At 53.5% G+C, this 17,245-nt stretch overlaps 1 protein-coding gene and 1 long non-coding RNA gene across 4 annotated transcripts in view; one reads left to right on the forward strand and one right to left on the reverse strand.

Annotated features, from left to right (window-relative positions):
* Nucleotides 1-17,245, forward strand: part of LOC125169887 (uncharacterized) — a 109,095-nt gene that overhangs the window by 37,300 nt on the left and 54,550 nt on the right. The window lies entirely within an intron of this gene.
* Nucleotides 1-17,245, reverse strand: part of CACNG2 (calcium voltage-gated channel auxiliary subunit gamma 2) — a 109,050-nt gene that overhangs the window by 8,441 nt on the left and 83,364 nt on the right. The window contains exon 2 of the mRNA XM_047865745.1: nucleotides 5,528-5,611. Within this exon, the coding sequence (XP_047721701.1) occupies nucleotides 5,528-5,611 (84 nt within the window). The remainder of the gene's footprint in view (nucleotides 1-5,527; nucleotides 5,612-17,245) is intronic.

Raw genomic sequence — 17,245 nt, forward strand, 5'->3', positions numbered from 1 at the left:
CACACACACACACACGCACAGCCTGCAGGGACCTGTAGACACGCAGCAGACACGAGCAAACACACATTCAGACAGACGCTCAGATGCGCGGACACACGGGCACCGAAAGACACAGAACACAGCACAGACTCACACACTTGTGCACAAAGACCGACACACTGACAGTCACAGGAAGTCACACCTGGGCCACCTCTGCCTCTTCCTCACCCGCTCGCAAGCTTTGGTAAGGATAAGGATGGGCGGGGGCTGGGGCACCGTGGCAGACACATCGATGGCCCCCCAGAGCGGGCTGTGGGCAAAACAGGTCTGGCCATCATTTGTTCCTGGGCAAGCTAGTGACAGGTGGGCTAGAGCCACACTGGCCACACCTTCGTGGGGCCCAGATGTCAGGAGGCTCAGGGTGGTGGCCAAGGCCTGTCACCAGAAAGTCCCTGGACTCTGTGTTCAGGAGAAGCTTTGGAACTCCTTAAATACCCATGGGGGTTGGGGGTAAAAATGTACATTCATTCATTCATTCATTCGTCCCATTAGATATCTATGGGGCGCCTTCCTTCTGCTGGGCCCCCCAGGAGGCCTGAAGCTTGGTCTGATGGCTTGAGAGCAAGTGAGCCCCACTTTCTTGCCATCCCAGGAGATGAGCTCTGCGTTCCTGTCCAGCCCTTCTGGCATGCTCTCTCCTCCTCCTCTGTTCTAGGTCCTCCATCCAGCTGGTGGAGCAGGGATGGTAGGGGTGGCCTGGGCCACCCACTTGCCACCCCCTCAGCCCCCTGCCCTGGGGCCTCCTCCTCTTCCTGGCCTCTAAACCTTGGCATCCTGGGGCTCAGACTCTGCACCTCTTCTGTGCACCACCGCCTCGGGCCATTCATCGGCTCGTGGCTGTAAATGTCCTCCACCAGCTGACAACTGGCAAACTTCTCTCTGGGCCAGGCCCTGTCCCGTGAGCCCCAGACCCCAAGGCGTCTCCCCAGGGAGTCCCATAGGTTTCTCTGACTTAATGTGGCCGACACTGAGCTTCCGATTCTTCCCAATCCCAGCCTTGGACTCAAACCTTGACACCTTCCTTTCCTGCGAAATCCACAGGTAGGCTCTCAGGAAAGCTTACATGCAATCCCTTGGGAATATTTTCAGGCTCCGACCCCTTCCCACCTCCTTCACTGCTATTACTTGGGTTCAGGACGCTGTCTCTTGTCTGGATTTATTGCAGTAGGTTCCTAACTGTTCTGCCTGCTTCTGTCCTTACCCTATTTCAGTCTCTTGTGAACGGAGCAAGCAGAGGGTCCTGTAAAGTGTGAGATAGTGGGACTCCTCTGCTCAGACCCTCTGATGGCTTCCTGCCTCAATCAGAGCAAGACCCAAGCCCTTTCTAGGACCCACAGGGGCCCCCGGGCCTCTCTTCCCTGGCTCTTCCTTGGCTTCCCCTTGCTCACTCCACTCTTGTCTTTCTGGCCTCACTCCTGCGCCTCAAACATTCCAGGCTCCAGTCTCAGGGCCTTTTCACTTGCTGTTCCCTCTGCCTGGAACATTCTCCCCTCACATTTCCACATGGCTCCCTCTCACCTCCTTCAGGTCTTTGCTCAGATTTCACAACAAGGATTTTATGGACAACCCCCTCTCCCCGGAATTTCCTATCCCCCTTTCTTGCTGGATTTTTCTCCGTATCACTCCTCATAGTTTCACAGACCATATAATTAACTTGTGAATTTCGTTTGTTGTAGCTTGCAAGCACCATGAAGGCCCGTCTTAATTTTGTCTGCAGGCAAAAAGGACCCATGGCCCATGGGTAGCTCAGATCTTTCCTGGCCTCCCGAGTACTGGGACCTCAGGCCCAAAGAGCCAAGGAGAAGATACTCAATGGGTTTCTCGGGAGCTATAGCTCTGCCAGGAGAGGCCCACAGCCCCATGCTTACACACGGTCAGGCCTCTTTCCGTCCATGCCAGCAATGTGCTGGCCCTGTGTCAGCCTCTGAACAGATCCTGCCCTTAGGTTGAGCAGAGTCCAGTAGACTGTGCCCCTGACCTTGGTAATAGCAGGAGCTCCTGCCACCTTTCTGGAGCCCACCCTGCCCGCCCCGCTGCCCTCCGAGTGTGAGGCGGGCCGGGCACGAACAGTCAAAGCCAGAATGTTTGGCTGAGCCCCTTTCCACCCTCCTAGGTCTCCTGCCCCCCACCCTGCCCCTCCTGCCAGTCCTCTGCTGTCCTCTGGAAACCCCTTGGGGTCCGGCCCCAGGCCCCACCCCCAAGCTCCTGCTCTCCCCTCCCCCCCCCCCCCCAGCTGTGTCTCCCAAACAGCCCCTCACTTCTGGCGGCCACCACACCTATCGCTCTGGTCCAGGCGCCATAGCCTCTCAGCAGGATGCCAGCAGCAGCGGCCAACTGGCCTCCCTGCCCCCGCCCCGGCCGGCGGCCAGAACGGACCTTCCACATCAGTGTCCCCTGCTCACAGTTCCGTCACACTTAGAATGACACCCGATTGGGCTCCTCCGCCGCCTCTCGGACCTCGTGCTGTGGAATGTCTTCCATTCCTGCACTGCGCTCAGCCAGCCGGGCCTCCCCTCTGACCCCCACACCCCCCGCCCCCCCTCGCCTTAATAAGGCCCTTGCTTTCTCACCAGTCCCCCCTCGGGCACGCACTTCCCCCAAGTCCTCTCGGCTCTGTCCTTTTCCTCATTTAGAGAAGCTGTCCCGACCACCTGTCCTCAGTAACACCCCCCACCTGCCCTCCGCCCACCGCCTCACTCTCCACCCCCTTACAGCCAGTTCTGGAACGGTCTCAGGGGGCTATTTGTGGTCTTGCCCATTGCTTCTTTCCTCCGCGAGAGTGTCACCTTCACAGAGGCACCGGTTTTGTTCTGTTCACCCTTGGATCCCCTGTACTGACAACAGGGCTCTGCACGGAGTGAGTGCTCAGTGAATGTCTCAAGAGTAAATGAGCGAATGCTTCTAGAGGCCCAGTCTCAGCCTTGGTGCCGCTTTCTCAAGGGGACCCTTCTGGAATCATCTCCCGTTTGGGGGTTAGGGGCCAGGCTCCCTCAGCACCACACACTCCATTTTATCCCTGCCTGGGTCTTGGCATTCATGCTACCTTCAGGGGCCTGTTTCTATACAGTGAGCCCTCAGGGACAAGGGCGGCGTCAGCCCCTCTCACGGCCTCCCACGTGGCAGGTGCGCTGTGAGAATGGGTGTAACCGACCTGAACTGGAAGCCGGCTGAAGCCCCGCCCATGGGGCTGAAGCCCCCGCCCACCTCCAGACACAGCCCCGCCCCCCTCCCCACTTCAGTGGGGCTGGGGATCGGAATAGAAGAACGATCGAAGAACGATCGATCCCTGGCTTCTAGCGTCTCGAGAGCTTATTAAGAATGAGACCATCTAGTTAGAATGTATTAGGATTTAGACTCTATTGATAAGGATAGGAACTCCCGTCTTCCGGCTTTCCAGAATTACTTTTGTTGCCTAGCCCAAGATTAGCGTAGTCTAGATCAGGGGTCAGCAAACTATGCCAAGTGCAGCCTGCTGCCTGTTTTTGTAAATGAAGTTAAGTTTCCTGGGAGCACAGCCACACTCATTGGCTTCCATTATGTCTAGACTCCACGGGCAGCATTGAGTAGTTGGGACAGAGGCTGTATGGCCTACAAAGCCTGGTATATTTGCTGTCTGACCCTTTATAGAAAAAGTTTGCCGACTCTTGTTACAATGCTCAAAAAATACTGTTGGGTTAAGTAAGCTTAAATCAGACCCTTGGAATCCTGCCCTGTTAACAGCAGTTAACCAATTCAGGTCTTTTGTCCGGGGACACCCCAGTGAACCAAACACTTTCTGTGATTCTCTCTTAAACAATGAGGCTATGGAGGTATGGAGTAGGTAGAAACCGCCACTGAAGACTCCTATATCTGCCCTTTATGTAACAGACAACATTTATGGAGTATCTGCTGTATTCCAGAAGCTGTTCTAGGCACAGCAATGAAGGAGACAAAGTTCCTCCTTTGAGCCCTCTAGCTGATTATCAGATCCTTACTGTGCTCAACCAGGGTGGCTCCTGGCACGAGGCTTGGGCTGTGGTCCCCCTACTCCCACCGCCACCAGCAGGCCGCATCCGTCCCGCGCCGTGTCTCCCGAGGCCAGCTGTTTCTCTGAGGGGCCTCCCGGCCAGGCTGGGCGCTGCCTGGGGCCACGAGCTGCGCCTGTATTTTTCACCTTGATCTCCCCAGCACCGAGCGCAGGCTCTGGCCTAGGTCTCAGCCCGCTTTTATGCCACCGCACTGCTCCTGCAAGAGCCCCGGACGTGGTAGTGGGGAACGATAGCCCAACCCGTCTTTTAGGACTTCCATTTAAGAGCAGTGCCTTTCGGGAGTTCATAACCGGAAATGATGAGCATTGTAAGATATTTTTCTCCCTTTCAAAAGAAATCTATAAATTACATCGTGTTCCCTTCCTTTCTCTTCCTCGCCACTGGGCTGACTTCATGTTCCATGGGCTTTTCAATGAAACCAGGTTGATTCTAAGGCTGACCCGAGAGTTGGCTTTGATGTGAAGAGTAGTTACTGAAAGAGGGTGATCCATGTAATGAAATGCCTCCTATATTTTCCATAAAAGTGATCAGAGAGTGATGCTAGCCATTCTGCTGGGGGCGGGGGGGGGGGAGGCGGATGGGAGGGAGGCTTTAGCGGCCTCCGTGCGGCTGGGAAGGTCACCGGGGACAGAAGGTGGGGACGCTCCTGGTGGAGAGCAAACCTCTTCTAGAAGAGCCTCTTGAGAGCGTGGAGCACAGCTTTCACCCACTTCTGCTTGGGTGGCTTTGCTGTCCCAGGTGTCAAGGACCCTCAGCCCCTCTCCTGGAAATCCCTTTCTCAGGGAGCATTTTACCTTGTTAGTTTTTGTTGGTTCTTGAGAAGTTTTCTTTGGGACTCAAAATGCTTTCTCTTGATAATATGCCTCAGGTGGATTTAAGGTCACAGCATGTACCTCAGGATTTAACCGTGACTTGATTGCGGGGGAAGAAAAAAAATCTCATGTATTGTTCTCGGTCGAAGTTCCAATCTGAAACTGCCTGATGAGTTTCTTCATTGAGTTGGTCAAGAAATATTTACTGAGCGCTTATTATGTGAAGGGCATTGGGCTGGGAATATGAACACGTGAACGAGATAGGGTGGGTCCCTGGCCTAACATAATTGGTGGGACTGCCAGGGAGATGTTTACTCAAATAGATCAGGACCCCACAGCATGATAAATGTGCTGTGCTCTGGGAACCCGTTAGGGGCCCAGAGGACTTCCTGGAGGAGGTGATGTTTCAGGCTGGGACCTGGAGGATGAATAGGAGTTTATCAGACAAAGGGGAGGGAAGAGGGTTACAGGCAGAGGGAACAGCATGCATGAAGGTTTGGCCTCCAGACAGGAGGAAAGGAGTGAGGCTCAGCTTTTTCCTGCCCTCTGCTGATACAGGGATCTCTGGATAGTCCTGGCCTTTGGTGCTCTGGAGGTTAGAAGGACTGGACCCACCACCAGAAGGGAGAAAAAATTGCATGCACTCACGGAGGAAATATTCTGCTGTGTCAGCTTCGTAATCTGCATCCTCTGGGAAGTGATCGATTTGCTTGCAGAGACCTTTGAAGTTCCCTGGAAAACAAGAGGAGAAAGGACACGTGAAACATCAGAGTTTCCAGGGGCTCAGCACCCACTGGCCTCTTGCTGACTTCTGGCTCTTCTGAAGCTGGCTCAGCCCTCTCCCCGGCCCCTGAAGGAAGGTATCACTTTGTCTGTTTGGACATCTGCCTGGTGAATCAAAACACACACACCCGCGGTGCAGTGGAAAGGATCTAAGGCCTAAGACTTCAAAACCCAGCCTTCCGTCCCTGCATCGAGGCTTCTGAGGATTAGCTGAAGCTTGGCGGGCAGCAGAGGTTTGGCTCGGGGCTGGGGACTGCCGAGGAGGAGGAGGCTGATGAACCCGTCAGTACACCCGCCTCTGTGCCCCAGCTCCGCTGGGAGTCACCTCGCATTTTGCATGCCAGAGAGCAGATCGCTTTGCAAAGAAGACAGACCCCACACGGATGCCGACAAACGTTCTCACAGCCCTTAAATGAGCTTGCAAAGTGCCTTCCCATCTGCAGGGCCTGGAATCCACTGTGCCCAGCCCCTGGCTGCTCTGGGCAGGGGAGGAGGATGATGGGGGGATGATGGGGAGGGGTTGAGCCCCCAGTGGGGGCTGAGCCCCACTGCCAGGCTCTTGAACTATGACTCATTCTGGCTCTACCATAGGCCTGTGAGAGGACTGTTATCTCTTCCATTGCACAGATGAAGAAACTGAGGCTCAGGGAGGCTAAATGATCCGAGTAAGTACTTGTGGTCAGGAAACGACAGATCCAGGGCTCCAACGACGGCCTTTTGACTCAATCTTTTCTGGCAGATGGCCGGGAAGGTGAACACAGGCTCAGATGAAAACCCAAGGTCCCAGCTGGCTCCACCAACGACTGTGAAGTGAATGTGGTCTTCGTGAAGGACTGATTTGTGGGCTGGAGCTTGCCAAGCGGGTCTGCTCCGCCACAGTAGAAACCTCTGTCAGTTTCACACACGGTCGTACCGCCTCCCCCCCCCCCCCCCCCCAATGCAGACGAACTTTCTCTGAATGAATAAACAGGCAAACCCATGCTGGCAGCTCCTGTGGCCTGGGTCCAGCCTGGCATTCCTCACCTGAGAGGTGGAGATCAAAGGAGTTCTTCCTTCGCGGATTAAATGAGCTGACACATATAAAGTGCTCAGAGCGAGTGCCTGGCACATCGGTAAAAGTGCTTGGGGGCATCGCTGTGAGGGAGAATTGGATGCTGACTATATTCAGCCACTGACATTTGGGATTTTTCTGTGACAGTAGCTAATATAACCTAATTAATACAGTTCTCGGTCCGTGTTAGCAATCTGTTTTCCTATGGGGTGCTGAACCTTCATATCCCATAAAGTAGGTTTTATCATGTACTACGGATATGATTTAGGAATTTTAGGGCATTCTTACATAGACCTGTGTATATATCATATACACCTGCTTCTATACGATACAAGTGTACTTCTATAAAGGGAAGCGTTTTAGGCATTTCTAAGGCTATTATTTTATGCGACATATTGCAGAGAAGATGGTTGATCGCCCCGATCACTGTCTCTGTACCATATTCACCCCCTTTCCTGACTTCTGCAAGAAAAACGATTCCCCAGAGGATATGGAGACTTCTGGTAACTTCACTGAAGCTCTGTGGGGACTCAGGAGCACAGCGTTTCGCTTGAAATGCTCCCCTGGGGCAGAACCCTTCTTGCCCACCCACCCTGCTTCTCTGCCCTCTCCTCAAGCATCCCCAGGAGGCCTCAACTCCCTCTAGGACCTGAGAAGAGTCTACTGCTAAGAGTCTAGCTGCTAAGAGGATAAAATCTCCTCCCTACTGGTAAAATTACAAATCAGTGTATTTGAAAAGTGCTTTGCAAAGTGCTTTCATTTGCTTTCAACTCAAGCTGGCAAATATCTCATCAGTGCCAATCTGGTGCCGGGCATCTTTGTAAGCAATCCGTGCAGGAGGTGAGATGTGGACCCCGAGACTCCTCACAAACTGGGGACACGGGGCGGCTGGGGGGCTCTGTCGGTTAAGTGGCTGACGTTGGCTCAGGTCATGGTCTCACGGTTCATGAGTTCAAGCCCCGCATCGGGCTCTGTGCTGATGGCTCGGAACCTGGAGCCTGCTTCGGATTCTGTGTCTCCCTCTCTCTCTGCCCCTGGCCTGCTCACTCTCTCTCTCTCTCAAAACTAAAATAAACATTAAACAACAACAACAACAACAACAAACTGGGGACACTGCTCAATCCCAGACTAAGGGCTTGTGGGTGGTGCCTCCACCCTGTCTTCTAAGGGCCCCACGTTTCATGCTAGCAGCCCGCACCCATACCTGCTTTCCTTGCAACCTGGCTGTTTCTCTGCACGGGCCGTGCCCCAGTGATCTTTAGACCATGAGCTCCTAGCGCGGTGCCTGGCACACAGGAGGGGCTCAAGAGATGCTGTATAGGGGCTGTGTGAGGTCACCAGCAGCCCAGACTCTCCCGTGAGGGCCAGACCTGGTATCCACCTGCCGATCTGATGTCTCCTGGTGGATGTTTTAAAGGCACTGTGTATCCAGAAGGTCCAAATCTGAACTCATGATCATTTCCCCTCAAACCTGGTCTTTTGCAGGCACCAACCAGCTTAGTGAATGCCTCTCCATCGCTGCCGATGCAAGCCTGAGCCCAGTTGTCACTGCCTACATTTCTTCTTCCTGACTGCAGGTCCCTTCCCTTAGGACGTCCTGCCTGCATTCACTCGCAGTGTCTCTCAAAACTGTCAAGTTCTGTCCATTGGCAGCAACACCCACAGCCAGGCCACCATCCTGGCTTCTCTGCATGACAGCCTCCCCACTGGTCATTTTGCACTCACTCTCATCCTTGTCTACAGAGTAATCGTAGCGATCCTTTGAAAATGCAAATCTGATCAAGCCACTTCTAGCTTGAAATGCTCAATAGCTTCCCAGTCCTGTAAGGAAAGCTCAGCATCTTAAAGCGGCCTGATCCCCACCTCTGTCTGGCCTTATTTCCTGCCCGCTTTCCTCTCTGTGCACATGCCATCTCAGCCTTCTGTCACACATGCTCCCTCCTACCACAGGACCTTTGCACATGCTGGTCTGGCTGCCCCAGCCTCCAACATATCGTTTGTTGTCTCTTTCCCTCAACCCCCCTCTGCCCCCCCTGTGCTGTGCTGGTGGGGTGTCTGCTGCTCTACTGTCCATTCTGCGTTGGGGGAGATGTTAAGGCATGAGTGATCCTGGTGGGAATGTTCCAGAAGAGAGGGAAGGCATGATAGCTGGAGAGACGAGGGAGCAATGCAGGAGCAGTGTGAGAGGGGATGAGGCCCAGGTACATCTAGGGTGTGGCTGAGTCTGGCTGGAGGGTTGCCTTTAACCAGGGTGGGGGTCTGTGGAATGAGTCCAAGAGCAGGGGTGGGGGAGGTAGTGATTATGAAGATGGTCAGACTCTAAGCTGGGAAAGGAGGCAGTGAAGAGGTGATGGGGTCAATGCATTGGAAGCCTAGGGTGGGGTGGGGGTCAAAGAACTGCCAGAGCCGGGGGCTCCTGGGAGTAAGTTGGAAGACTGGGGCATGAGAGTCAGAGAGTGGGGGCCAGCGATTGAGATCACTGAGGGGACGTGGCTATTGGTCATGTCACGGTCAAGGATGAGACCATGAACTGGGTGCCTCGGGTCGGGTGGAGGTAGGGATGACATTCGAAGTCTCTAGCAATCGGAAAGGTCATACCAATAAATATAGAAGACAAAACTAAGCGTTCACTTTTATTTTCTATACGTAGTTAAGTATGTATTAGGAAGCTGCCTACCAAGTTAAGGATGATACGCAAAGCATTCATCACATTATTCTGATAAACCCCAAATCATTGGTTGTTTTTAGAAACTATTGGTGTGGGGCTCTTTCTAGCTAAATGATGGTCCTGTCTGGACCACGATTTGACGCAGGGAACCATGCCAGCTGCTTCCAACATGTCTCTATTGGAGTAAGACTTACTTTGTCTCAGTAAATACAGAATTTTCTCCTACCCTGTCCCATGCCATCGTGTTGGAGGCCTTCTCCAAGCAGATAGCCCTCCTGCTGGGCGACCTAGGAGGCCGGGAGGGATGCCCCTGTGGGTGGTGGAGTGGGGGGCGGGGAGGAGAAGAGCGGAAACCTCAGAGGTAGTGCTCTCATGGGTGATGGTGTGTGCCCAGCCTGGCCCAGCCACTCCGGCTGTAGGAAGATCCTGTTCTTCTGGGGCCCTCGCTGGGCCCAGGGCTTGGAGAGCTGCCAGGCCCAGGGCACAGAGCTCAACCCCCCCACCAATTGTTGGCGAGTGGGGAGAGAGATGGGGCCTCAGTTCCAGCTGCTCCTTGCTCTATCTGTCACAGCCGGGAGCCACCCCTGTACAGCCCTCTTCCTGCACTTAGTGGGGCTGCTTGAAATCCCGGGTACACAGGATTTCAGCAGTTAACAACCAGCAAGCTGGGACTGGGATGTGCTCGCCGAGCAAGGTGTTCAAGGCCAGGTACTGGGAAGGCTGTCTGACTGCTTGTGAAATCCAAGATGGCTGCAGGGTGGCCTGGGAGAATGAGGTGGGCCCGTGCTTACCTCCTCAAAGAATGGGGGGGATGCCAAGTTGGGACTGGGCAGGAGAGAGTCAGGGAAGAGAAGACTGGATGAGTTTTAGACAGGGCTTTTGGGAAGAGGCAATAAAACATCCCCTGTGAATTATCAGCCCTGTGACTGGTGTCTCAAGGGACAGCCAGGTTTCTATGAGTGAGCACAAAAGAGGTTAGGAGAGGGGGTTCCTGACCTCTGGACCAAATGCCGAGGACCCCTGGGCAGGGGTTTGAAAGGCCCGGGGCGGGGGGTGAGGTGGGAGATTGGGGCAGATTGGGAGGTGAACAGAGTGAGGGACAAATGATTGGTAGTGAGGACTAATGGAGGTAAACGGAGACGCGGGCCATGACGGGATGGGTCCCAATAGTCCAGAGGCTAACGGTAGCAGTGAGGCGGTGAGGGTGGGCTGGAGGCGTAAAGGGTCTCCAGGAGCACTTGAAGCTCTGTGGCCACGGATTCAGTCCGAACGAAGAGGTGCTGAGGTTCATGAAAGGGAGGTGGCGTCAGCAGCACTCAGCCACCTCTGTTTGGAGTTGAAATGTGGTAGAACATCTTCAAGACGTCACAACAGTCAGTGCAGAGTGGCGCAGTCTGGCTTTCCTGATGCCAGCCTAGGGTCCTGCTGTGTTTTTTTCAGGTTGGTGCTCATCAAGCCCAGGGACTGATACAGCTTCAGGCACAGATGGATCCAGGTGCTCAAAAATCTGGGGTCTCTCTCCCCATCTCTGGTTTTCCTCTCAGTTGGCTTCGTCCTTAGGCAGGCTCTCTCCCCAAGGTAGGGACTAAGGGCTGACCATGTGACCATGACCACTGGGGTGGTGGAGGGAAATCTAACCTGATTCCCTGCCTTTTGGGGGCTCTCAGTCTGGGGGGAGGGGAAAGACAGACAGCATGGAATTTACTAGAATGTAATGTCCCACATACTCTATAGCCAAATGTATGAGGCCTTATGACAGCAGAGTTAGTTGTTCAGCTAAGATTTGTGTAGCGCCGACCGTATGCCATGCTCGGTGTAACCTGCTGGGGACACAGAGGAAAAACATATACTTTCTGTCCCCACGGAACTTGTAGTGTGCGGTGGGAGATGGATGCCAGACGCTGTGGTGTAGCAGGGTCTGTGCGGCGACAAAGCAGAACGTGTCTTGGGGCGCACAGGAGGGGCACATGTGACTGTGAGTGTGAGTGAGAGTGAGCATGTGTGTGTCGGAGAGTGATGAGGAAGTCGGCGGGGGGGGCGGTGAGAAGAAATTTGTAGGACAGGGATCAGCAAGAGCAAAGGCAGGGAGGTGCGGGGCACACAAGAGGGGACAGACTGTCTCGGGGGGTTGGGGAAGGTCCTCTGGACCAGAGTTGGGGGTACAAGGGAGCCCAGAGGCAGAGGTGTGCGGGAGCAGGCTTGCACTAGCTTCCGGCAGCTGCTCGTTAGAGTCTCATGGTCACTCACGCGGGCAGCCACGGTGGGAGGATTTGCACCCCGAGAATTGGCACGTACGATAGATCGAGGTCCCCTTTCCCTGCCTGGAGAGCCAGTTGCTAGACATTTACCAGCACACCAGCTGGATGAAGGGCAACCCGTGTGAGGGGTCGGCCGGGGTGGACGTGTGACGTCAGAGCGGGACTGGAGACTTACAAGAAGATGGGTCCCATGTAGAGGGCTGGCTGGGTGGGGGTGAGGGCAGAAGAGGGGACAGGGACCACGTCCCCAGGGGGGCTGGGGGTCCAGGCTGAACTGAGGGGAGAGCATCTCACTCCCCACTCCCCAGAATGGCATTGACTTTGAGCTCTTAGAGCAGGAGGATGTGGGAGAGACTCTCCCACTGTGAACTAGAAAGGATTATTCTGCCAAGGCCCCCAACAATCACGAAATCTCTACTGGACCCCCACCCCAAAGGGCAGCAGTGCCCCACCGATCCCAGAGCCGAATGACTGCCCGCCCAGCTGAGACAGAAAGGCCAAGGGCTGTGCCTGAGGCTCTGCCTCAGCTCTGCCTCCAGGAATTTACTCTCAGACTGGAAATTTCAGCTTGCAGGTATTAAGTAGTTTAAAGGAGGTTTCATCAGCTTTGTAAAAAGCACATTAATATCTCACAACACCAACTGCTGTCTCGTTTCTTTGAGATACAATAAGCTCTTCATAAACCTGGTCATTAGGGGCTGAACAGACGCCGTTTTATTTCCCACATATTCATGAGAAGCTGAAGGAGAGCGGGGCGGGTGCTCGGAGGGAGGGGGGGAGGCACCGGCAGGAGGCTGGCTAAGTAATTTTTTAAGTGAAGCAAATGAAGGGTTTGGTGGGAGCTGCTTTCTCTGTGTTTTCAACCTTTTCTGCTCCTGGCTTTTCGCTTTGCTGGCTGGGCCCTCCCTGCCGGCGGGGATTCAGGAGACCTTGGGGTGGGTGGGCAGTGCCGGGCTCCTCCCTGGCTGGGACCCCCAGCCGCCAGCATGATGCCAGCGGCAGCCGGTGCTGGAGGGTTTGAAGCAGCCTGTGTGGCTGTCTGTGAGCTCGCTCATTTGTTCATGCACTCATTGGATTATTTCAGGCACCCACCATGGGCTAGGTCCCGTTCAGGTTCCCCTGGGGCGGGAAGAGAAGGGGGTAAGGTGTCTGGCCCACCGACCGCCAGCTCACCTCCCAGAGGTCCTGAGCACAGCAGGGAGTACTTGCTTCTATAGCCTCTAGTTGAATCCTGTCCTGATTCTTGTCTCTACAGCTACTACCATAAGTTCTTTCCATGTGATGCGGGAGAAGAGACTGGACTCCAGACTCTGAAAGATCTGCTTTCTAAGCCTGGTTCTGGTAGCTATTAGCTGTGTGGCCTGGAGCTCATTATGTGACCGCTCTGTGCCTCTGTTTCCTTAGCTGTAAAATAGAGATATGAATCCCTGCCCCCTGGGGTGATTCTGAGGACTCAAGGAGAGAGCAGAAGTGAGGTTCCTGGTGCGGTTTCTCACCCAGAGCAGGCACTCAACGAATGTAGTTTTTCCTCTTCAAATGATGCCTCTTTCAGGAAGCCTTTCTTGATTGCCCTCAACTGGAAAGACTCTTTCTCTTCCCTATGGGTCTCTGCCTGCTTCTCAGATTTCAATGGGCATGGGAATCGCCCGGGGTTCATGTTAAGCCAGATTCTGACTCAGTGGTTCTGAGGCGGGGCCTGAGACTCCATTTCTCACAAGCTCCCAAGTAGACCACAGTTGGGATTGGGTAGCAAGGCCTTCAAGCACCTTGTGTCTGCTTTGACCATGACCTCTGTTAGAGTATTGTTGGGAACAAGTAGCCTCAAGTCTGTAAGCTCCTAAGGGCGGAATTTCCTCTAGAGAATTGCCTGAAGGTACCATATTTCCCTTGACTCTAAGATGCTCTCACACGCACATTTCAGTGTTGCTGAAATTAGAATGTGTCTTATAATTGATGGATTCATTTACTGCACTGTGTTTCTTTCCTCCTGAAGAATCATCATTACACTGATGGTGTGGCTTCTAATTGATGAGAATGGCTACATGACAAATGTTTATTGAACAAATGGACAATAAATGAATGAGTCTGTGTGTGCATATGCGTGCCCACCCAGGTCTGCGGGCAGGCAGTGTGTTACACATTTCCATCCTCCTAAATGGATGAACACTTGTCTCAAACCATTGGAGCCCCTGGGGCATCGCCACCACCTTTTGCACCTGGCTTTTTAAAAACCTATTTGACAATATGAAAATATGTGTATCCCCCCCACAACCCAGCAGTTTCTCTTAGAAACTTGCCTCGGAGAAATTCTTGCATGTAGGCATGAGGAAACGTGCGTGCGAATGTTCCTCCCAGCCCTGCTGGTAAGGGCAAAACACTGGGACGAGCCCACGGTTCTGTTGTCGGGAGAATGCTAACTCCTTGGAGTATGTTGATAAAACGGGATACTACACAGCAGTGAAAACGAATGGATTACAGCTACCCGTGTCAACACCGGTGAATCCCACACCCATAATACTGAACAGAAAATCAAGCTGCAGAAATATATATATATATATATATATATATTTATAATTATATTTATATTTATATTTATATTTATACTTATATATTTATATATAACATATATATAGCTATGACATATGTATAACATCTAGATGTTATGTATAAATATATAAATATATATATTTATGGTATGATTCTATTTTCACAAAGGTAAAAACTTGTGCAACTAGGCTGACGATCGTTTACAAGCGGTGAACCGGTAAAGCCAGGCAAGGCAAGCCCGACCACGGAATTCAAGAGGGTGTGGACCGGAGGTGGGGGAGTTGGGGGGGGGGGTGGTGGCAGCAGGGAGGGCCCAGGACCGGCTTCGACGCACTGGATGTTCTAGTTCCTAGTCTGGTGCTGAGTGCACAGGGGCTCTTTTCACAGTTCCTCTCTACACCTCGCGGTGGCGCAGCCAGGGTTCCCTACCCCAGCGTTTGCCTTGCCTTGCCATATTTTCCGCGCAGACGTTTCCCCGCGGATTTGCGCGGCTGTCCCAGCCACGGGTGGCCACGTGACCGAGTTCTGGCCAATGGGATGGCAGCGGCAGTGGGGGTGGGAGTCACTTCTGAGAAAGAACCCTCAGCGGGTGGGACGCGCCCTCTGTGGGCCCCTGGCTTGGGCGGCTCCGGTGCGGTCTTGAACCACGGAGCCACCCTGCGGATGGAGAGCGGCATGATGGTAGAAATAGGCTCAAGGCATGGGGGCAATGCCGCCACGGAACTGCAGCAGCCCTGGGCCTCTTACCTCCAAGGTTGTGTGACGAGGAGGGAGTAAACCATCCTTTACATTGGAGTTGACAGGATGCCTGGGTGGCCCAGTCTTTAAGCATCCAACTCTTGGTTTCGGCTCAGATCATGATCTCACGGGTTGTGAATTCGAGCCCCACATCGGGCTCGGTGCTGACCGTGCGGAGCCTGCTTAGGATTCTCTCTCTTCTCTCTCTGCCCCTCCCCTGCGCTCTCTTTCTGTCTCTCTTTGAAAAATAAATTTAAAAACCTAAAAAAAAAAAAAAAAAAGCCTCGGGAGCCAAGACTATTCCTAATGAACATAATCATACGTGTTAAAATAGTCTTTTGTGTGGATTTAATGCTAACCACAGTCGGTTGAGCTCTCAGTGCTTACATATAGCAAGTGCTCACTAAATATCACTAAGAGTTACTGGAGGAAGGAATGAATGAAGGGGCGTCTCAGTGTTTCTCACAACGTCTGTGGGGGGGGGGAATGAGGGGAGTCGGGACATTGTGGGGAAGTCGGCCTTGGACAAAGGGAGCCGGGAAGGAGGGGCAAGAATGGGGGTTCGACCTCAGGCAGGAAGAATGTGATGGATCCAGGCGAAGACCAGCGGGCCGAGGTGCTTACGGACTGGGCTGGGGTGGGGAAGCTGGAGATGGTGGTCAGGACCCTACACTGGACGGAAATGGGCTTGGCTTCTGAGGAGGTGGAAGGATCTGGGTCCTGAACGTCAAGCGCCCTCACTGCAACTTTGTCCCCCGTCCCCCGCCATTGTTGACACTGGAGGCGGCCCTGGAGACGGGAAAAGCGCAGACACACTGCATGCCACGTTGTGATGGACAGCCTGCTCCCGATGAGGTTAAGGACCCTCTGCTCAGGTAACGAGCCCACCTAAAAGCACCCTGTGACATGGACCTGTAGGCCTGGGTGTTGTCACAGGCCGTGAAGGAATCTTCCTGAAATAGGGATCCATTAGTGCAGCTCCTGCTATTAGGGAGGCCGTGAAGGTCAGTGGTTAGCCCAAGTCTGGAGGCAAGCTGGGTTTGTATCACCGTTACACCACGGAAGCCCTCTGAACCTCAGTCTCTTCATCTGTAAAATGGGGAGGCAGTGGGACCTGTCTCATAGAGTTGTGAGAATTTCCCAGAGCGCTGTATTGAGAGGCCTTGTTCAGTGCCTGCTACCTAGTAGGTGCTGTTGTCTTTGCTGGGGCCCATTGGGGGTGGGGGTGGGGGACACGGGTGGAGCACACACAGCTCCTGCGCTTGAGAAGCTCACAGACTCATTGAAGAGAACGGGGATTACTCTGCTGTGGCAAGAGAGCTCCCTGGGGGAGGCACGCCCAGGGAGCATAGGGAGCAGATACGCATAGATCCTACAAAACAGGATTGTTCAAATGACTCTGTCAACCCCGGGACCCCAGGGGCAGGCGGGTGATGAATGAATACCCTCATGTGTCAGCAGCTCTGCCTCATCTTGAGAGGCCTTACGGTGTAGTGGAAAGGTGGCCTTGCCACCGAGAGCACTCGCATTTGGTCCCTCTTTCTGTCATCCGTTAGCCATGTGATCTTGGGCAAGTTGTACGCTTTTTGACGCATTCAGTATTTCCGCTAGTCCTCAACTTTTACTGAGAGCCTACGAGGTGTGGTGGTTTGAACTGGGCACCGCAATAGAGGGGACATTGATACAGCAGGATTCTCTGTCCCCAACAACTGAGTCCAAGAGGCACCGGGACAAATAATTAACTTGTATGACTCAGGGGTGGTGATCACTGGCCTCTGGGAGAAGCCGCCATGAGCCAGGCGCCAGGCTTAGCACTTTATATTTAATCCTCAAAAAACCCCTTTTGTTATGTTCTCCACTTAAAAAAATTTTTTTTTAATGTTTTATTTATTGTTGAGCAGGGAGAGACAGAGTGTGAACAGGGGAGGGTCAGAGAGAGGGAGACGCAGAATCTGAAACAGGCTCCAGGCTCTGAGCTGTCAGCACAGAGCCCGACGCGGGGCTCGAACCCACGGACCGAGAGATCATGACCTGAGTCGAAGTCGGCCGCCTAACCGACTGAGCCACCCAGGCGCCCCATGTGCTCCACTTTTTAAAGGCATGGGAACGGAGGCACAGAGGTAAAGGAATGCATCTAAGGATTTACTGCCAGTGTGATCAAAAGAGCTGAGATTTGACTCCAGGCAGTGGATTTCTAGGTGACCCCTGTGTGATATTGTCACAGCAGAGCATGGAACCCTGGAGGGTGCACAGAAGCGTGCATAGCTCAGTCTGGGTGCTGGTGGGTTGTCAGGAAGGCTTCCTGGAAGAAGCCTCATCTC

This window comes from Prionailurus viverrinus, chromosome B4 (assembly GCF_022837055.1).
Source record: "Prionailurus viverrinus isolate Anna chromosome B4, UM_Priviv_1.0, whole genome shotgun sequence".
Lineage (NCBI taxonomy): Eukaryota > Metazoa > Chordata > Mammalia > Carnivora > Felidae > Prionailurus > Prionailurus viverrinus.